At 43.3% G+C, this 21705-nt stretch overlaps 2 protein-coding genes across 7 annotated transcripts in view; one reads left to right on the top strand and one right to left on the bottom strand.

The window, feature by feature from the left end:
- PCNT (pericentrin) overlaps positions 1–9597 on the bottom strand; it is a 70118-nt gene extending 60521 nt beyond the window's left edge. For all 6 annotated transcript variants that reach the window (XM_021532568.2, XM_021532575.2, XM_077785158.1 and 3 more), the window contains exons 1-5: positions 9464–9597; positions 4232–4429; positions 2678–2728; positions 1691–1870; positions 799–942 (exon numbers count right to left, since the gene is read on the bottom strand). In XM_021532568.2, the coding sequence (XP_021388243.2) occupies positions 799–942; positions 1691–1870; positions 2678–2728; positions 4232–4429; positions 9464–9517 (627 nt within the window). In that variant the 5' untranslated portion in view covers positions 9518–9597. The remainder of the gene's footprint in view (positions 1–798; positions 943–1690; positions 1871–2677; positions 2729–4231; positions 4430–9463) is intronic.
- Positions 9598–10071: 474 nt separating this feature from the next.
- On the top strand, positions 10072–20967 carry C8H21orf58 (chromosome 8 C21orf58 homolog). The gene is made up of 10 exons (XM_077784831.1): positions 10072–10082; positions 13495–13560; positions 14244–14312; positions 15663–15725; positions 16294–16437; positions 16857–16971; positions 19072–19208; positions 19657–19814; positions 20374–20458; positions 20884–20967. Exons 2-9 carry the CDS (start codon positions 13501–13503, stop codon positions 20405–20407), a joined length of 780 nt encoding a protein of 259 aa, XP_077640957.1. The 5' UTR covers positions 10072–10082; positions 13495–13500; the 3' UTR covers positions 20408–20458; positions 20884–20967.
- Positions 20968–21705: the final 738 nt, after the last annotated feature.

The raw sequence follows: 21705 nt of genomic DNA, 5'->3' as shown, positions 1-21705 counted from the left end.
AACATCTTGCCTTGGGAGAGAGATTGAAGGAAGATAAGCTTGAATTTCTGACTGACAGACACTTAACTCCACAAACTATAAAAGCTACACCAAATTTTTACATGGCAGAAGTCTTCTGCATGTTCTGTGGAAACAAGTGGGGCCCTTCCCCGAAGCTGAGATGTCACTTTGTGGTTATTCTCTTGGGGGTTGAGTGAAAGCAATCTCTGTACCTCATCATCAGTTTGGTGATAAGTTACATTAACTCCTAATCTATACTATTTTTTTGCTAGCTATAACATAGGTATCTTTATGTTGTGCACTGTTTTATGTAATCTACTAGTAGTTGTTTTAACCTGTTTAAGGGCATTTGTCTGTTCATCTTCTGCCTATTCAGTAAATAACTCATTTTATGATAGACTTGATCTGCAGTTCTTAAGAACTCACAGGCCAAAGCAGTTTAGGTGTGCCTTACCTAAAAAATCTGAACCTAAGGCATGCCTTGTCTAATGCTTGCACTCAACCCATAACACTGCTAACAATGTCGTGCAAAATTCCTTATCAAGGGCTTAAGTGATGAACAAAGAAGTGCAATGACCTTCAAAACATTATGCAAACAAGTGGAAAATCTGAAGATATTTCCAGGACTTCCCCGTAGCAAGCAGGAAAAAACCCTGCCCTGCCCTGAAATAATTTTCACTGCTGTGCTACAAACTGAACTATGAGGAGCTACATGATCAGCTCAATGTTTTTACATTCACAGTCTAAAGTTCTTCTTGCAGTCTCTGTCAGGACATGCAAACTGGAGGAGAGGCACACCTGATGTAACTGGAGCTGTAAATCATGGATCTGACGAGCCACACGTGAAGCCTCCTCCTGTAGCTCATCCCGGTCTTTCTTGGCCTGTTGAAGGCAGGTTGTTAACTTCCTGATGATTTCATTCTGCTCCTGAACTGTTGTTTCCTACAGGGGTCAGAAGGAGTGCACTTTTAACATTAAGTTATTCTTAACATATTTGGAACCAAGAAGCTTTTCTTGATGCAGAGCCATTATAGTCTGTAGTTACATTTCAGCTTTAACCGACTTGCATCAAAGAAGTCTGTGTCCAAACATGATGGCAGGCATGATGGAAGAGGAGTCCTAAACTGATCACAGAGATGACACACCTAATCAAAAGTGATTTTAAAAACAAATGATGGGATGCCAGCAATGAAATTGGTATTTTTACTTCCAAATTTGTAGCTTTTATTGATGTAAAAAGGAATCAAGTTTTCAGATAGGATATAATGACTATTTAGTACACCCCAAATAGTTTCCTATCTGCCAGCAATTCCCTTCAGTCATGTGAGAGGAAGCTAATGAGATGGGATACATTAATCCTATTCTATGTTAATCACATTTATCTTTTAATTTATTTTTCACCAACAGGAAATGCGTATTTCCCCAATCCAAGAATGAGAAAAAGAACATATAAAGGGGAAACTAACTAGTCTTAGAAAGCACCTGGTAATAATTTACCTTTACATAGAACTGCTAGAGAAAGGGAATGCAAAATATTATTTTTTTCATATTCTGGGAGAGTTGCACTACATGTTAGCCAGGTGAAGTACTTCTCACTAAAAACCAATAGGTTTTTCAGTGTTGTGGCCTAAATATTTTTAGGATTAAAGTAAGGTACTATTATCCCATTACTCAATTCTGTCAAACATACCTGAAGCTGCATGGAATCGTTGTGCTGGGTGAGTTGGTCCTGCAGCTCATCCATCTGTACAGTGAGTCTTTCCACTGCTTCTTGTTTCTCCAGCAGCCTGCTCTCCAGCTCAGCTATCCTTGCCTGACACATCTGAGCATCAGCCTCGCTGTATTCTGCAGCAGAATTTATCCTATCTTTCTTCATAAAGGAAACAGAAATGCATTTATTCACTAAAAATACCATTTCTGGTTTGTGATTAGTCTGAAAACAAATTCACCTTTAAGGTTAAGTCCTGGGCAAATTCTAATTTAAAAGTAACTCAATGCTGGGACTTTGTATCTAATAGAAACATTACATACATAAAATCCTTAAGGCTTAAAAATTTCAAATTAAAAATTATCATAGATAATACATTTTCACGATAGTTTAAGGCACAAAAGTCAAGTAAAAGTTTTGTGATTCTATAGCACCAAATGGTGGCAACATGCCATTTTGGCATGTATTGGGATTTAAATACCTCAAGTTGTGAGGAAGGAAGCAGAATACTACTAATTTAAACAAAGGCTTTACATCCATCTGACAGGAGAACAGTCCACCCAAATAAGAAACAACAATGTTAAAGCGCTCCAATTAAAATGAAATTTCTGTGGTTTCTTAGGAGCAACATTGTTACAATCATCATAGAGGATACAGTATCTTGTATTTTATTTTTAATACTTTTTGGTTGTATTGTATGAAATAATGAAAGCTGAACCCAAGTATCAATTGGAAGCATTAAAAACATTCAAGTTTCTCTGGTCAAAATATGATTTTACAAAACCCAATTTTCTTATCAACCAATTTTCACAGCCAGTACATGTACAGAAAATTGCCTGTTTTATACCATAAAATAATGACATAGCACCAGTTTCATCATATTTGATAATCATTTTAGCAACAAGTTATCAGTCTTCTTCAAGGCCTACCCAGCATCTTTTACTAAAGATAACACCTTTTCACACTTACTTCAGTTGCATGATCATCCAGTGGCTCCCAGCTAAACAAATCAGTGCTGCCCTGGTAAATAAACAAATAAAACAAACACTAAATCATAGCTATTTTAAATAAAAATAAGGAAAAACAATTATTTTGGAAGCATCTTAAGCATGAACCAGAAAGGTCTGTGTTGTGAGAAACTGATTTTATGATAAATCCAGCTGGTCTTTCATGGTGAAATGAACTAAACAAACAAACGTATTATAATGTCCACTTAAATGTAGGGCTAAGCCTCAACACTGATTCAATGCTTGATCCTCTGCTGTTGTAGCTTGCAAACAATCTTTATTCTACTACTAAAAATTAGTAAACTGACAGGAGATTATTTAACACACGTGCTAAAACCATTCAAGTAATCACAAAAGCAACTCCTTTTTCTGACACACAGATTTAACATAGCTCAATACCTTGAAAGGTGTTTTCCTCTCACTAAATTCAAGACCAAGATCACTATGGCATTATCTGGAAAAGGCAGTCCACAGCTCTCTCTGCATTTTGAGTCTGCTTGAAGTGGTTCCCAATGATTACTGTCTCCCTGGAGGCACCCTCTCCAGGTAACCTAGAATTCCAGTTGCATTCCAAACCAGTATTTTGAAAAAAGCTGCTTAGCAGCAGTAAGTGATTTTTGTTTGTTTTTTTAATTTAAGCTCACAGAAATGTAGCAAGGACACTGCTGTGGCTGAGTGACAGAATACTGTATTTTTCCTCAGTGTGTAGCTTCATAAAAGCCTTTGCAATGCTAACATTTTGTAGAAGATATCCTGAAAGCATAAGGGATACCCTCACAACAGAAAGCAGGATAACACACACAAATTTTATCCTCCATCATTGCAGGTTTGCAAACACATTAGTTTGATGCTACTTTGGTATGTTGTGAAAACACACCAACATCTGGTGAGATGCTTTTGGTGCAGAAGGCACCAACTCCCCAGAATTCTTTCCACAAGAACATGATTCCTTTAGAGAGCCATCAGTACATACACACCAAATCCATCAGACACAATCAGAGTCGCACCTCAAACAAATCAGTGGAAATAACATCTATGCTGGCTTTACAATGGCTACGAGAGCTCGCTGGAATAAATTATAGTTTTTCAAAAAACATTTAAGCATATTTGAGCCAGCCAAGTGATACAAAACCAAGTGAATGGTGTGCATTACAAGGTCCTGACAGTTTTTAATCTGTTGATATCCCAATCCAGATTTGCTATTTCATGAATTCACAGCCACATAACCATAGGTCTGCCCAAAGAGAAGACCATGGCAGTGAAAGGTGAAAAGCTTTAATTTAGGAGGCTAACAGCTCCTGGGCAATAACAGCTGCCCAGGCCATACTGTGGAGATGCCTTAGTAAATGAGATGGCTTTGTTACAGAATGAACTATTACAAGTGAAAATAACACCAGTTCACTTACCTCCCAGGGACAGCTAGTGGCCAGTGAGCTAACACTCAACTGAGTCAAACTACCACCTGCAACACTTGTTACCTGCAGAGGGAGTGAAGGCAAGAAATACTAAAATTTACCTGTGCCTCTGTTGCTGCCTCTGGCAGGTTGGTGTCTTCAGCCTGACCCTCTAGGCCCTTGCCAGCATCTCTGGCTGCTACTGGGTGCTCTTCCTTCGGAAGGTCATGCGTGTGGACAGCCGAGCCCTTCCTCTTCGCCGCCTTTTTCTGCGACTGCGCGACGTCGCCCTTTGCTTTTCGCTGTCTGAAGTAAGCAAACTGTTCAGGAAAGATTGCAAGAGGTACAGGGAGAGGTAAGCAAGGAAAAAGTAGCAGGACCACAAGATTAACACAGTCATGGGTGACAGAGCTCCTGTCTTGATAAAATATATACATCTGCAGAAAAACTGCTTTATCTGCCTACTTGCCACACATTCACAACATACTGGATAACTGTGCCATTAAGCAACAAATCTCACACCAGCACTAAAGGCTCATTTCCACACAAGAATCAAAGTTTTACTCAGTGAAACTTTGTGTGTCAATAATAATAATAATAATCCAGATTTACAGCAAGACGAATTACTAAAGGAACGAGTTGTCAATATAGTAGAAGCATTAGGAAAAAATAATAATTGAGCAGTCTTTCTGCAAGACCAGCAAAAACAAGAACTCCCTTGTCATGGTACCAGAACCAGCACACTCCTACAAATACATCTAAACAGGTCTTAGCCAGCGTAAGCTTTGAAATGAGGATTCACTTCCGTTAATTTTAATGCTCCTTCCTTGCCACCCCCTTAAGAGAACACAGCAAAACTTCTTTGCCAGAAAGCAGCCTCCAGTACATAAATAGAAAATCAATTAAGCCAGGTCATTTTAATTTCTTCTGTTGAAGAATCAGATGCTCTACTTTATCAGGCTATCACAGCTCTACAAAGCCCCAGGGACTTGTAAAGAATGTCACTGACAATTTATTACCCAACTCTCCCTAACACCCTAAACAGCTTAAAAAGGATTATTGTTATTTTCAACTCTAGTAGTGCGTTAAGGCAGCATTTCCAAGTAACATCTCCCCCACAGCAGAAATCCAGGTATCCTTCTCATAAGGAAAAAGACATCTTCAAGGTTAAGATCATGGATTATCAAGTGCATGTTGTATCCTTGGGATGAGACAAAACAGATAGTTAACTGATGACTGGATGTAAACATCACTGCCAAGTTCTACCTGCAATACATATGAAAATCCACTGCTTAACAGCTTTGTTTTCCTGTCAAACAGCCACCGTGCAGAAAAATCTTGTTCCATTCATCTCATTCAGTTTGTGAAAAGGATCTAGTTCTGTCCCCTCTCCTTACAGGAACTTCTACCTGACAGCTTAGCTATTCAACAGGTGCAGACTCACACATCTGCTACAGCCAGCAACCTGTTTAAAAGGTACATTGCAGAAAGACATCAATTTCTTATGAGCTGATAAAATTCTTATGTACAAAAAACTTATTTTTAAGATTGTCTTCTGTAATTTCTACAGTTAGTAATACTGAAATGCAGATTAAGTGAAGGTTGCCAGACTTGTGCCTTTCATAATAAGCAGGATGAACAGACCACAAAGCTGCAATGGGATACAAATACTGTCCTCTGAAACCAGGTGTCAACTCCAGCACTTACTGATGGCAGTGTGTGTCAAAAATAGCTACAGCACTAATTAACCTGGTAACATGGGGAAACGAGGCAGGGGGAAACCTGCAGAAAAATGGAGAGTAGAGAAAACTGCTGAAGCAGGGAAAAAGGGAAAACAGGAGTAAAACAAGCAGAAAAGATGAAAGGCAGAGAGAGTAAGCATTACAGAGAGGACTTACTGATTCATGAAGGGAGACCAAGTATCTCGTATGAAAATATCAAGATGTGGCATGACTGAACATCTAAAGACTAAACATTTTTAAATGTACAGGTCAAGGGAAACAAAACTTGCTTTGTTCCATTCACATGCACTAAGCACATAAAATCATAATACATTACATGCAAAAATGTCTAGCTACACCAAAATATACCAAAATACTGGACTTAGAGTGGCTGGATTCAAACATGCTCCAGATTTATGGAAAAAGTTCTATTTAGAGCAATATCCAGTTTCCAAAGCCTTTATCAGCTACATAAAGTGTTGTTGTAAGAGAATCTCAAATTCACAGACAGCCTCCAACCTGAAGTAGTGAGTGTGAATGTGAAGAAAGTAACACACAAGTGCCTCTGCCTCATCACAGTGAGATCCCATCATGCCCGTTATGAGTGATTCAACACTCCTTTTGCTTTCTAGAAGCAATGCAAATGTGAAAGCTTCACTTTTAGCCAAGATGCAGCATTGCCACAGGAGCCCTGAGAGCACTGTCCTGCACAGCATCCCAAGCAGCTGTTGAAACACAAGGACACCTTTCTATAGGTACCAATGCACTGCAACTTCAATTCACCAGGACCAGCTGGTTAAAAGCTGATGCATTACTTCACATGCTTCAGAAATTAGCATCAAAACCAACACCCAGGGAAAACAGAACAGAGCAGAAAACCACATCAGCACCAAACAGAAAAGAGGTTGTTCAAATAAACATTAGTCCAGCTCTTGGATACAGCAAACATAAGCAACAAGTACTCTTAGACAAAACCAATAAATATATTCTAGACCTTCCTCAAAATGATGAGAAAACTTCCTGGAAAACCTGCACTCATTTTTAAGGTCCTAACTATAAAATGGAAGCAGAGCAAAACTTGCCACACCTGAAGTGTGGCACAGAGAGCTTTGTAACTAGAGGCACAGGTGGTCAACATGCAGACTAATTAATGTGAGGTAGAAACAAACGAGGAGAAAAAGGCAGCACTGAATAATTAGGCTTGTTCTGTTTCTCAAATACTAAACTGGCTATCAGTATTTTGCATTTGTTAGAAATAGGAATCTGAGGTACCTGATACAGTCAGGTACTTAGCTGCCAATTACAGTCTCCAATAAATATAACAGTTACATTACAAATATAACAGTTACATTACAAATATAACAGTTACATTACAAATGTTATTAGGTGATCATTTAAATGCATCTTAATAATGGAATTTTTATTCCTATAAGAAAAAGAACATTTGATAATGAAAAGGAGAACATGTAGATCGTGTTTCTTTGCCAAGTCATTGCTTAGCAGACTAAAATCTAAGGATGCTAAAGATGAAATAATTCATTTCTGGAGGGTGGGGGTGAGGCAAAAAGCCCTCCAGAGTGAAGCAGCATCAACCTGCAGTTACATCAGTGCACAGGTTGCTACAACAGAGGCCTCTAACACACAAGCCAGCCTCACTCCTGCCAGGAGCTCCTCTAGAGATGGTACAGAAAGCTGATCTGATGGACACTGAACACTTCTGTGTCACACCAGAGATGGATCTCCTTAAGCTGCTCTAGGCTGCACCACAGCAAGGAGAACCTGCACTTGCTCACAATTCTTCCTCCCTTTCAAAACTGTGCTATATCCATGAGGAGGGGAGCAGAAAGAAAAATAGAAAAATGAAAAGCAGAGGAATAAGAAAGGGGAAATGTCACCTGGGTGCTTTTTGAAAGCTGTCTGGTGCCCACAGTCTGCCAGCCAAGGAATAGATCTCTGTGACATTTTAATCAGCAGGGGAAGTGCTACATCTATCTCTGCCTCTCTAAAACTCTCCCTCTCCTCTTAGCATTCTGTGCAGCAGCAACATTGATGGGGCTGCCAATCATGTTTGTTCCTGGTTTGCTTTTTGTTTTTAATGGGAAGAGAGATTTAGCACACAGTATAAAAAATAGTAAATGCAATCCTGGCTCTGAAGGCAAAACTTGAAACATAAGAACATAAGGCAAGTCCCTGTTTGGTTTTTTTTTTTTGTTTCTTTTACTGGTAAACAACAGTTTGCCAACAGGTGGGAACTAATAACTTACTCAAGCTAAGTCTGTCACATTTTTCTAATAATAAAAAAACTCCTGCACCTGGAATTAATCTATGTTAACAGAAATGTTAACAGAGGTTGTGCCATACTAAGGTAACCTTTCAACCTTAAGAAATCCTTTCAGAGCTCTCTCTCTGGAACAGTTGCTCTCCAGCAGAGGATTGTGTTCTCACAGCACATAACAAGGCTGGGAAGGCAGGCAGATGAGAAACTGCTGAGCAGGAGCAGGCAGTGTGGAATCCATGGCAGCATCAGGGAGGGCAGGAGGAACTCTACTGCCCATCACCAGGCTGCAGCTTCAGCTACAACCCTGCTCCCTTCCACAAAAGCTCTCTTTGACTTTCCTGTGCACAGCACTGTGGAAAGCAGCTAAAACAGAAATACAGCAGACACACAGGACAGCTCCAAGCCACCTCTGACTCCACTAGCCAGATATCCAGACAGGTTCCCTGCAAAAAGTAAAGGATCTGGAAAGATCTGATGGGTCACAACTTCCTCTAGCTACAGCCCCCTCCAGTCTAATGGAATGGTGAGAACTAAAAAGCCTTATTTAGCAGGGACAGCCAGAACAGAAACATGACAAAACCAGCTCAAAACCCAGCAGAAATGCTGAACTGAAAGGAAAATAACCAAACATTTCCAATCAGCTCCTTGAACATAGTTACCAAAACAAAGCAGAAGTGTTTATCTAACGGGGTTAGAACACAACCAGCGTTAAACACATGGTTGCAGGTAATAATTACTTGGAGAGTGTTATCTTTATATCCTGTGAACGCTACACAAGTCCCTAAACTACACCCCAGTGAAGACACCTGACTATTCAAAGCTTATGAAGTGTTTGCTTCCGGCATGACTGGAAACCAACAAACGGAGCCCAGCTCTCTGCTCTCCCTGCGGGCACCAGGCAAGCGAGTGAGCCGGCCGAGTAATAAACCAGCACCCGCTCCTTGGGACCCTCAGCTGGAAACGCAGCATTCCCACAAACACCGAATCCTGGGCAAGACCGGGAGCGCTGGCAGGCAGCAAAGAACAAGCACGGAAAACAGAGCCCGAAGGGCGGTAGGAGCGCTGCTGTCAGCTGCTCTGTCGGCCCGAGGCAATGTTTGCACGACTTCTGCCGCGGGGCCACCGCGGTCCTTCCTCTGGGGACGTCTGCTCATTAACGGGGGGCCAGGAATGAGCCAGCCACACACGGAATCTTGCCGGAAGGGATCTGCAGGGGACACAGCCGGGCCGGCGCCCCGCACCCACATCCGAGCGCGGCGCGAAACCCGCCACGGAGGGGCGAGACCCGGGCCGGGTAAAGCGAAACACGCAGGGCCTGCCGGCTCTCCCAGCGCACCGGGACCCCTTCCCCTCACCTTAGCCCTGCCTGCCTCCAGCTTGCGCCTCCGCGCCTCCTCCGGCGTCTCCATGCGGCGGCGGGGCCGGGTCGCGCCGCCCGCGCCCTCACGGCGGCAGCGCAGCCCCGGTCATGGCAGCGCAGCCCCGGTCATGGCCGCCGCCGCCGCCGCGCCGGCCGCACCGCGCGGGCGGAGCTCCGCAGCCATTGGCCGCAGCTCCCGACGCGCCGCGGCCTCTGGCCAATGGGAACGGCTCTCTTCGCCGGGCTCCGCCCACTCCTGCTAAATGGCTGCTGGGATACCCCGGGCAAGCCGGCGCCAGCCGCCGGCCCCGCCCCCCCCGCGGCAGCCACCAATGGGAGCGCCCGGCGCCATTTCAAAAGGAGCGCCGTTCCCGCCCAGCGCGGGAGCCAGCCAATGGGGAGCGCGGGCAGCCAATGGGGAGCGCGGGCAGCCAATGGGGAGCGCGGGCAGCCAATGGGGAGCGCGGACAGCCAATGGGAGGCGCGGACAGCCAATGGGGAGCGCGGGCAGCCAATGGGGAGCGCGGACAGCCAATAGGAAGCGCGGACAGCCAATGGGAAGCGCGGACAGCCAATGTAGGCGAGGCTGGGGATGCCATTATGGCGCAGCGAGGGTTGTTGGCTCCCTTCCTGCCTTTTCGCTTATTTGTAAATTTTCGGTGAAGAAATCAGTTAATGGCCATGGGTTCTGAGGTGCATGATTGTCTTCGGTAATCAGTATTCTGTCCTGTGTTACTAATTGATTTTTTGCTCTTCATGCTAATTTGGTTGTCATTCTTTCATCCCTCTATCGTCATTTTCTCGGACGTGGAGTTGTCTCCAGCTTTCCAGGCTTTTATCTCCTCTGGAGTCTTCTGGTTACTCCAACGTCCTTGAAGGGCCATATGTTGAAGGTCCCACATGTCCAACCTTCAACTCCCTTTTGCTCTGCTTATTGATGCTACAAAGCTAGTGGCTTTTTTTTGTGTGTGTTTTGAAATCATTAAATTATAAAAATACAGGCTTTAGTCAAATCTGTTACTTGGAGCAGTGTGCTGGATTGGCAAGCATTAAAAAGCCCATCTGCCTCGAGGGCAACGCCAAAAGACAAAGTCTGAATGATGAGATGTCTCAGTGAACACCTCCGAGGATCAGGAAACCACAGATTTTTTGAGCAACCTGTTCCAGAGCTTCACAGAAATTAATTTTTTCCTAATATCCAATCTAAACCTACTCTGTCAGTGGGAAGTCATTTCCCCTTGTCCTGCCACTCCAGGCCCCTGTAAATTACCTCTCTCCATCTTTCTTGTAGGCTCCCTTCAGATACTGGAAGGCCACAATTAGGTCACCCCAAAATCTCTTTTTCAGGCTGATCAATCCCAATTCTCGCAGCCTTTCCTCAAAGCAGAGCTGCTCCACCCCTCTAATCATCTTGGTTGTTATCATAACATCCTTTTAAATTGTCTTTCAGAACTCATAGAAATTAAAATTAAGGTATAAAACATCAAAATCAATACAAGACATCAAAGAATTCAATACTGGTATGGTCCTCATCAGGTTATCTAATCCATTCTTATATCTGAGGGATCCTGCAATGTTCAACAAGTTTGGTTTTATAATTGTTTGTAAACAACTTGTGTGAAAGTTGGGGGTTTTTTTGATAGCTGCTTCATCATTTCCCTTAGTGGCTAATGAAGATTTCTTTCCCTGGTTTTATCAGTTTTTCTCTTCCTCATTAAGCCAAATACTTGTGTTTTTCCAGATACAACCCCCACCCTTCACCCCACTCTGATTGTATCCTCTAATTTATTTAAAAACTGCTGGCCTGTCCTCTTTTCACCATCTACTTACTAATTGAACAAAGTCAGTTCTTTTGAAGTGTTCCTTGGAACCTACATTTTGTAAATTGAACCTTTTTATTATTTCTTTTTCCTGGACTTTCCTTCCCTCTTGAACCACCATGTCTAAAACTAAGTGCAGTGTCCAAACTCTGACTTCAGCACTGCTAAATAGAGCAGAATAATGATGTCCTCTGAGGTGCATGTAACACACCTGTTATTCCTCTGTAGGATTAAATTTGTCTGGTTTTGCTCTTTTGAATCCTCATTCTCAAGTGTGATCCATTGTTTGGGATTCAGTGTAGCTACAGATCCCTTCAAGCAAGATTTTGTGTGTGGCTGGCACATTCCTGGCACCCAATTAATGAGCAGGTTCTAAGATGTCCCAAGGGTAAGGATCACACTGTGACCAAGGCATCCATAAGTGTGGGAAGAGATAGCTCCTTTAGCAGGTTTGCTAGAAAGTGCCATTAAAAAAAAAAAAAAAAATTTCCCTACCCCCTAGTATTAGATTTTCTCTGGGCTATCTGTTACATCAAGCAAAAATTTCTCTTCATTTCCTCTTTAGGAAATTCAGTTGCTTCACACTGGTGCTGTATTTTTAATGCAATACTCATACCTGTTTATTTTCGTCAAGTTCTCTTGTAACCCTCTATTCATACGATGGTGAAGTCTAGAAATTCAGCTTTTAGGAGCACTGTTGATAAAATAACCAGCCAGCAATCCAAAAGTGGTGGGTTTCTCTCTCAGCACAGAAACAAGCTATGCTGATGCAGTTTACAGGCATAACTAGGAAACTCCTAGTTATGGAGTTTCCTATAATTTAGGAAACTCCATAACTAGGAGTTGTGGAGTTATAAGTTAGGAACTTATAAGTTATGAACTTATAAGTTAGGAGCTGTCTGAGCTGCAGCTGCTCAGATGAAGCAGTCAAAGATGTTAGAGAAAATTCTGTTTGGTGTTTTCAAGTAGAGAATTGGACTGGGAGTTGTTTCCCAGGAGAGCTGCTGGCAGGTGAGAGGATTTTCTGTTCTGGCTCATTGCTCCTGCCATTCACCACAAAGCCCTGCCCCAGCTCGGGCACAGCACAGCTGTTTTAGGGATCCCTGCACCTTAGTTGCCCTAATTTCTCCAGTGCCTTCCAGCCTGTGTGTTTTTAGGGATGGGCTGTGTGGGTCACAGCTGGGGCAGGTGATCTGTACTGCTCTCACACATCTCTGAACTGCTCCAGCTGCCAGCAGTGGCTCTGCTGCAGTTTTGTTGTGTCCTTTGAGGGAGGAGAGGCTTGTAACTTGTCTCCTGGGAGCAGTGGATTGTAACTTGACTCTCTTGGGCTTAAAATATCCTACTGAGAAGGTGTATCTGTTCCTTGGCTTTTTTTCTCTTGCCTTGGTGTTCATTTTATGGATGTCACTGATAAATGTGACCCTGTTTTTATGCTGGGAGAGGGAGACATTCTACAGGTTTCTTGGGAGATGTTACACCATAGCCTCTTCACTTAGCCAGGGGAGAGTTCCACCTATGCTCCTTAATTTTTTCAGTCACTCTGTGGTAATAACTCACGTAAAGAGCTACGTCAGAAGTGTGCAGACCCCCTGTAGGGGAATAAACAGGTACCAGTCAGCAAGATCATAATCTGACTGCTGGCACTGGCCTTGTTTTAAAGAACCATTGGCTTTTATTTCTTTTTTTCTTGTCCACTAATGTGCCAGGCATTTGCTTTACCAAAGGTACACAAGCTTCTGTGCTTGGAGATTAAATTGTTTATGTTACCTGTTGACACTATAAACTTAGCAACCAGGTTACAGACACAAATCTCTGAGCTAATTAAAAGTCTCTAACAACACAGAGGCCAGGCTTAGAGATGCTGCCAGGGGAAGGATAGCAACCATTAGGAAGAGACAAATAAATAAATATTCAGTCTCAGTTGCCTTCCTGTGAACATCACAACCTGCAGCACAAAAGTATGTTGAGAGAAATGGCAGGAAAAAGCTGTGTCTGTGAACTTATGAATGCCTGTTCTCATTCTGGCCTGGGAGTGAAACTGAAGCTTTTATCTGCTTCTCTCAATCTCTCCTCATCTTGTATTACTGTTTTTTAATAATGGTATTATTCTGTGAAAATTGTGGAGGGGGAAAAAAATGAGCACTGAAAGCCTATCTGTCTCTGTTTAGCTTTTTAACCTGCTTTTGCCTGCCTGCTCTTCCAGAAGATAATGGCAGATCCTTCAGTGGTGGATCACCTGACACGACTGAAACTCAAACTCCTAGAAAAGGTAGGGGAATAATTCTGCATGGGTCACCTTTGCTCTGCTTTTTGCTCTTGCATGTTGAAGGATTAACACTGTATTTTAAAATAGTATAACTTTACTGAGATACACTGAGGAGTGCTACTACTTACTGTCACTTTCTTAAATAATATTGTACAACTCTTCATGAATCTACAGTGAATTAAATTTACTTTGATTTTTTGGGAGATGTAACTAGTTAGCTGAAAGCCAGTTTGAGCTGGGACAGGCAAAGCTTAGCAGTAAATCTTGGCTAAAGAGAATCTCAGATTGTTTTAAGGCAATTTCATGTCCGCTTTCACATAAGATGTGTTGCCTGGTCAGACCTTTGGTGATTCAAGAGTCCAGATCTTGGACTATCAGGCAAGCCCAAACTCAACATTATCAAGTTCTTCATATGATGCAGCTCTCTGCCTACAAATTAGTTTATGTCTCCTGATTCACCATGCTATCATTTTTAAGATCTGGAATTGCTTGGACAGTTGGAAGCATCACTATATTTTATTGTAACTAGATTTGTAATGAGACATTCCATACTTCTCTAGGAACCACCATTTTTTCTCCACTTCTGCTCTATTTCCTCCATCCCAAACCTGTGCCATAGGCTTGGGAATCCTTGTGAGCTTTTCTGCCTGACTTATAACCAGTTCTGGTTATGGTTCTGCCAACAGAGACTAGAAAATGAGCAGGAGAACCTAAAGAAGATGGACTTTTCTCTCCCAGCTGCAAGTAAGAGAAGCATTTGTTCTAATTTTAGGTATATTTTGGAAAGGGCTTGCTTATGTTCTCAGGCATGAGTTCCTCAGGAGATGATCCCCTCTCCTCCCTAATAGCTGTGAGCTAACTGCTTTTTATCTTTTGAATTCCTTCAGCTATTTTTTTCTTGACAAAGGGAAGTGGACAACCAGCTGAGCACTAACATAAGATGACTTCCTTCCTACCTCCTGCCCAGGTATCCTGAGCAGCCTCTCAGCTGCAGCAAACTGATGTTGATCCAGTTTGTCCTAGCTCTTACACCTAGGAGTGCACCCTGTTGTAGTCCAGCTGTTTTCTTGGCTTTGGTGATTCTGAAAAGGCAGGAGGAACATTTCTTTGCATGGCACATGTACTGTTTATATTATCTATGGATTCAATGTTAATAGTAGAAGCTCAGTGATATTTCTAGGCTGTACTGTGGGCTCCTATTCATTGATCTGATGCACAAATAGTTGGAATCTTCTAATGCTGTGGCCAAACATTTTTAAAAATCCCCTATAATAACTTACAGTTTCAAAATACAGAATGGTGCTTTCCAGAGCAGATGCCAGGCATGGCTCCATTCTTGCTTATCTTCATTTCGAAATCAACCATGTGTGGGATGAACTGAAAGGGAAGTTGATTTAGAATAAAATAGGAACAGAACAGTTGACATTCAAACCAGATCTTGTTGGAGCTGTTACTACAAACAGGCATCCTCTGCATGCACTGGGCACATCTAGAAACTTTCAGCCTGAAAGGGATTCCTAAACCAGGAGGTTAAAAGGGGGCTTTAGAAAACAATCTTAAGAATTTATTTTCAGAGGTGTTTTGCCTTTGTAGAGCTGCTGAGCAGCTGTGACTGCACATGGCATGAAGTCATTAGCCACACGTGTTTGACAAGAAAAGTTATTTTGTGGAAGAACTCGAGCTGTTGAAGCAGAGTGACACAGAGTCCCCAGGCAGGTGCAAAGGAGAGTCTCTTTATTGCAAAAAGCAGGCCTTTTTGAGCAGTTAGGCCTTTGCCAGTAACACAGTTTTAAATTCTATCAAACATAACCCAACCAACCAACATACCCACGATGGGAGCACATCATGGTTATATAACTTCTTTTTCTACCTCTAATTCAGCTGAGTCACTTTCCCACAGTCCTTTTCTGCTTAGCCAAAGTAGGAGGCCTGAACAATGATTTTAAAAAGGTAACAAGACCCTTACTTTGTAAGGTTTTACCCATATGCAACATCAAGCTACCTAATAACACATTTTCCACATTAATCTCGTAACGCAGGTGCTGTAATAGCTCTGTCTTTGTGGTCCTTTGAGAAGATAATGGACTCTTCCTCTTCCAGGGAACAGACCCCAGGACATTCTCCAAAGTGCCCTGAGGCAAAGGAAAGATCTGCTGCAGGAGCTTAGGGTAAGAGCCCTCTCTGGCCAGGATAATGATGTGGGTTCAGTGTTTTCCTGGCCCTTAGTTCTGGGGCTGGGCAGGATTTAGTGCTCTGCTGCTTTGGAATATAAAGGCTAGGCCAGCTAATCAGGGAAAGAGCCTGGAGAGCAGCTTGGCTTCCCTCACTACAGCTGTGTGAGCTTGCACCTGCTTCAGGCACTAAAGTGGGATGAATCTGTTTGTCCTGAGCTGCTGTCTCATAAACTTTCTGTGCCAAAATGCAAAGAAGGGATTTTTAGCAATGCCAAAGTAGAGACAGTAATAATTGTTATTTATTCCTAGTTTGTGGGGGATACCAACTATTATTGAAATGTTTTCCTAGACATTCGGCATCTTGTTCTGCACATTTTTTTTTTCCAATACTTTTATGCTTCAAGATATATGGAAAGGAAAACGTTGTTTGCACTTATGCAGGCACTGGCAGTGCCCTTGCTGCAGTTTCCCAGGGTCTAATCCCATGTAGTCCAAAGAACATAACCATACTGTCTGCCTTGCTGTGACCAGATTTTCTTTAAGAAAATACTTAACTTTGCAGGAGCAGCACCTCCTGGAAGAGCTTTCACAGCCACCTGCAACAGATGGGGGACACTGCCATGACCACAGAGCTGCCCTCCCACAAATCTACCAGATCCCTTTTCCAGCTTCCCAAGGGGAGCCACCAAGGATTATCCAGCAGACAGTAAGGATTGTCTCCTAGAAAACACCACCAGCACTGTGCCAGTCTGAGCTGACAATCATTTGGGAGCTGTATGGAATTGCTCATTACAGAAAAAGGGAAGATATGCCTCTTGCTCTTTTATGGGATCCTTGCTGCCTGCAGGAAAACCTAAGGGAAAATCATCTTGCAAATAAGTCCCAGAATTAACAATGGGAATGGAACAAGATGGCAAAAGGAGTGGCAGACTGGCACACTCCAGCCTGGCCATTCAGCCACTTTCTGATGCACATCACTGTCTGCTCATGCAGCCCACAGCCTCAACAGCTTCTCCACGAGAATCCCAGAGTTTTCCTGAAGCCTAGGCAGATCACAGCTATTCCCATAGCTGGGAGAGCTGGCCAAAACCAACCCTGACTTCTCCATTTTCCTTCCTGTTCCAGATGCCAACTCAGCCTGCCACCATCATCCAGCAGCTGCCTCAGCCCCCCCCTCTGATCACACAGATTCCCCCAGCCCAGCCCTTTGCAGCCCCCCGCTCTGGGAGCATTAAAGAAGGTAACAAACTCTCCACACAGCAGCCAGCTCCTGCCACCAGGCCTGGAGAGGGCAGGGCAGGTGCCATGGCAACTGGAAGGGGACATGAGATGGTGTCCAAGCTCGTTAGTGATGTGCTGTTTAATGAGGTGGTGGAGCTTGGGGGGTTGTGCTTCATAGATGAAATAGTACCAGTTGTGAAACTCTTATCACTAAAACTAAAGAAAAAGGAACTACAAACTCAAGGGAAGATTGGGACAGCAAAACAGCTCAACTCATGGCACTGAGTAATATTAATAAAGTCAAAGTCATGCACATGGATGATTCCAGAATTAGCAAAGAGGCTTCTAAAATGTGGTTTTATTCTTTTGTTCTTTCCTAACCTGCTGTTCAATCTCCTCAGGCTTTTGTTTGTACCCTGTGTTTGGAAACAAGACAGAACATCTGAAAGTGTTGTTCTAAATATAGTGCAATGCCAAGAAAAAAGTTTATTTCTAAACATAGGTGGGTGCTACTGTGAAATAATACATGAACTAAAACCTTGGACAATTTCCCTGGCTCAGCTTTCAGCCAAAGGTTCATCTCACCTAGGAATCCTCAGTCATGAAACTGCAGTATTTTTCAGCTTATACTTCATCTAAGTTTCTGTATTTTTGAATCAGAGTTTATTTCCATAAGCAAAATAGTCCCAAGCCACTCATGACTTCTCTGAAGCTGCTACATGAAAACTACTTTTTGTATAATCAGTAAAAAGGAAAATGAGAGTTGCCTTGCCTTCATTTTTTTCCTTTCTTTTTTTCTCGCTTCTCCCTCTTCACTTCTCCCCAAACAAATTAGTTACACTGCACAAGTCCTTTGGATCCCAGAGATTATGTAAGGAGATTTGATGTGCATGAAATGACAGATTGAGGGTTGGACTTGATGATGTTAAAGGTCTTTTCCAGCCTTTACAATTCTGTGAGTCAGTGGACTCTCACTCAAGGTGGCACTGCAATATCACATAAATGTGAGGAAACCTCTGACAGGAAAGCAATGCTCCGGGGCTGAAGCAATGGAGAGCACAGCCAGGAGCCTGTCCTTGCTGGAGCAAGGGAAAGCTGCAGCTCAGCTCTTCTCCATCCTGCCATTCAGCACAGGCAGGGGTGTGGGCTTGCAGGGCAAGCAACAGACAAGGTACTCGGCAGCAGCTTTCTTGTAGGAGGGAGGAGAAACAGGAAAGCTGGCATGAACAACCTCACTCACAGACATCATTAACTTTGCATTGCCTGGGGAAATGATGATAATATTCTTCATGTGTGTCTTGGTTTGAAAAGACAGATGTCTGTCAAGGAAAACAGGAGCCTTCTTTGAAAAGGAAAATGTGAACTCTTTCTCTCTGAGTTATTATATTTTTTTAAATTAAGGGGTTTTCAGGTTAAGATATAGGAATAGGAATAACAGTTTTTTACTAGTAAAATTTAAAAAAATACAAATGTAATAGTACAAAAAACTAGAAAATAAACTAGTGACAGAGGTAGAATACAACTTGACACTGTTGGTTAGGATGGTGGTAGCAGTTTTGATTAAATGGTGGCTGTAGTTTTCTTGGAGTGACAGATGTGGTTTTGTTAAAGCAGTGGTTTTGTAGAAGGGTATAGGTTTTTTTGAAGGTCTGGTGGTGGTGTAGATGGTCTTTTTCTGGGACTCCAGTGGAGAAGATAGTTGTTCTTTTGGGAATTCAGTGGGAAAAGGTTGTCTCTGTTGTTTTAAATCTCAGATTATATTTAGGTAGGAATGTTTGGCTCTTCTTTCTGGGTGGAGCCTTTTACAATGGGATGATGTAATTTTATCAGTCATGCAGTGACACTCAGCAGCCTATTAATAGAAGATATCTCTCTGGAGGGAGGATTGCTTATGGAAGAGATAAAGAAAACTGCCCAGTTAACAGAAGATAACTGCCCTACTCCTAATAGATGGTAAATAGAATATGCACACATCTTACAACTCAGGACAATGCCCCCTTTCAGCTGCTTTGCCTTTGCTGCAGTGACCAATCTGTGTGCTGGAGGATGCTCCTTACCACGATGCCTCTGCTGCTTGTCAGTTGTGGATAAAGCTCTGATTCTTTTCTTCTCTTCCCAGATATGGTGGAGATGATGCTGATGCAGAATGCTCAGATGCACCAGATCATGATGCAGAACATGATGCTGAAGGCTCTGCCGCCAACGCTGCTCACACAGCTTGGGGGGGCCAGCTCTGGGCTGCAGCACACACAGCAGGTAACAACACCCAGCCTGGAGGGCAATGGCACATCTCCCTGGGAGGGCACCAGGCCTGGGTAAAATACAGAGTGCTGGGAGAACCAGAGGACTGTGGAGGACACTGCTCCTTAGGAGAGGTGGCAGAGGAAGAGCATGCCCTAATGCCCACCTTCCTCTCCAGGCCATCCTGTTATTCTGCATTTCCCTGACATTGACTAATGGAATAAATTGGAGGGAGTGGGGTCTGAGTATCAGGTGAAATATGAAGTCACCAAGTGACTGAAGTCACAATCAGAAGTGTTCTTGGACCTTCTGTACTGGAACCTGCAGACTCTCCTCCAGACACATCCCAAAGGTCTTTCTTTCTCAAGGGGTGGCTGAATGGAACCCTGGCCCTCAGTGAGGGACCTCTCCCACAGTGAGGGGCAGAGGTTTCTGCAGCCACCCTTTGTCTCTCTCCAACAAGGACCTGCAGCTTGCTGCTCCCCTGGCTGTGAGAGCAGAGAGGCCCAAGGCACCTGTGGTGCACCACCACCACCATTACCCTCCCACGGGGGTGTTCTCAGTGCCCCCAGTGCCCACATCCACAGAGCACCACTGGACTGGCAGCTCTGCCCAGCCCACGTAAGTAAGCAGGCAGCTGTGACATGTGCTTGCAGCCCTTTCTCCCTGCCCAGGCAAGGCAGACTGTGGGATAAACGTGGGGATCTGACAAGGGTGAGGATCACATAGATCCCCCAGCCTGCCATGCTGCATTGCTGTGCTCTGCAAGGGCTCCCACCCTGCTTTTTTTTTTGTCAGTAACCTAAATAAGGCAGGGGTGGGGAGGGGATGGGGAAGTGTTTTACATTTGGGCTAAAGTTTCCAGCAGGGTTTATGTTCTTAAAGCACTGCTGGGGCATTTGCGAATCAGAAATTCCTGGGAAAATAAAAACTCAAAACCACCAGCTAAGAAAAATGGTACAAAGGGAGGGGAGTATCAGAGAAAATGCTGAGCCTTTGCCATAAGCTTGTGCTTGCAGTTGAATGGGATGGGTTTCAAGTGCAGAAATGGATGAACTTCTCCACAGGATGCTCCCAAATCCATAGAGCCCTTGAGCCCTGTGCAGAGGTCACAGCCAGCTCCTCCAGGGGCTCACTTGCTTTCTGCCTTCCTCTGAGCTTGTCCTGCTTGGCTTCCTAGGTGTGAGGAAGTTCTTGCATGCCAAGGCTGGTGAAGAAATGCACCTTGCTAGAGCGTGGAAGGAGGGGTAACATGGGAACACACTGTGAGAACTCAACCTTTATTTCTGTGCCGTGGCTCTTTCAGAGCCTTAGTGAACAGAACAGGATGGAGGCAGCTGCAGCCTTGGGCATGGCTGACCTGCTGGCAGGGGTCTGTACAGCCCTCTTTAGCAGAGGATTTGAATTCCTGAACAGATTATTTCCCTAATGGGATTATAAGGGATGAACATTTCTACCTATTTCCCCTTGACACGGGTTTGTAATCTAAACCAGCAAAGAACTCCTGGCGCCTGTCAGGGTCAGTGCAATTCACTGCATAAATCATTAGGTCTTGTCATGGCGTTTAAACTTTGTTCTTCCTCTTCTTCAGCTGCCTGCCACCACAAGGTATGAGACTAAACACATCTTTTTGCAGCTGCAGCACTACTGGCTGTTACTAAACAAAATAATCCCATTTTTCTTGTTGCAGGTGGCCCACATACTGACAGTACAGGATCCTCTGCAAGTGGACCACAGCCTTTCTAAAACCAATAAATCCTGCTGTTCTTCCTCAGCCATTGACATGTATTTTTCTTCAGCAACATAAATCAAGCACTTTTCCCTCGTTTACTTTTCCCCAGAGGACAAGCTTTAATCAATGCCCATGTTATTCTGTTCTTTTTAATTTTATTTATGACTTCTTAAAAGGCTCACTATCAGATTTTTTTATCAGGCAACACTTTTTCATACTCTCAGCAGCCTAATTTTGTTTAATATAGAAAGTGCTATAAAATCATTGTTCATCTTTCTCAGTATTTTCCCACTTTCTGTTTTTAGAGTGGAGAACATCTGTACTAGGTTTGCCTGGTGCAGTTTGTGAATGAGTCTGATTAAGAAAACCCAGGGACCTAAATTTTGTTTGGAATGAAGAAAAGATAGTAACTATCACTCCTGGAAGCTAATCATGTGCTGTCTGTGATCCAAAAACAATTAATGAATAATCTATTTACTGTGTAAAACCTACCTTGCTCTTTGCCCTCTCTGCTCTGTTGTCTTTGAGATTCTTATTGCTCTCTACAAGTTCTCACTTTTTACAGCTACCTGAAAGAGGAAATGGCCTCAAGTAGTGTCATGGGAGTTTGGATTGAATATTAGGAAGAAACTCTTAACTGAAAATATTGTCAGACATTGGGAGAGGCTGCCCAGGGAAGCACTTGAGTCCTGCCCCATCCCTGTAGGTCTTTGATAGCCATGAAGATGTGGCATTTAGGGTCATAGCTCAGTGGTGTGCTTGGCAGTGCTGGGTTAACAG

Source organism: Lonchura striata, chromosome 8 (assembly GCF_046129695.1).
Source record: "Lonchura striata isolate bLonStr1 chromosome 8, bLonStr1.mat, whole genome shotgun sequence".
NCBI lineage: Eukaryota > Metazoa > Chordata > Aves > Passeriformes > Estrildidae > Lonchura > Lonchura striata.
This window is presented reverse-complemented; position numbering and strand designations above follow the sequence as displayed.

Excerpts from the sequence above, each read along its gene's own strand:
- C8H21orf58 (XM_077784831.1), top strand. The coding sequence starts at position 13,501 with ATGGCAGATCCTTCAGTGGTGGATCACCTGACACGACTGAAACTCAAA. Across the intron at positions 14,313-15,662 it reads CAGCTGCAAGTAAGAGAAGC|AGACCCCAGGACATTCTCCA; the intron begins ATTTGTTCTAAT and ends CTTCCAGGGAAC. Across the intron at positions 15,726-16,293 it reads ATCTGCTGCAGGAGCTTAGG|GAGCAGCACCTCCTGGAAGA; the intron begins GTAAGAGCCCTC and ends TTAACTTTGCAG.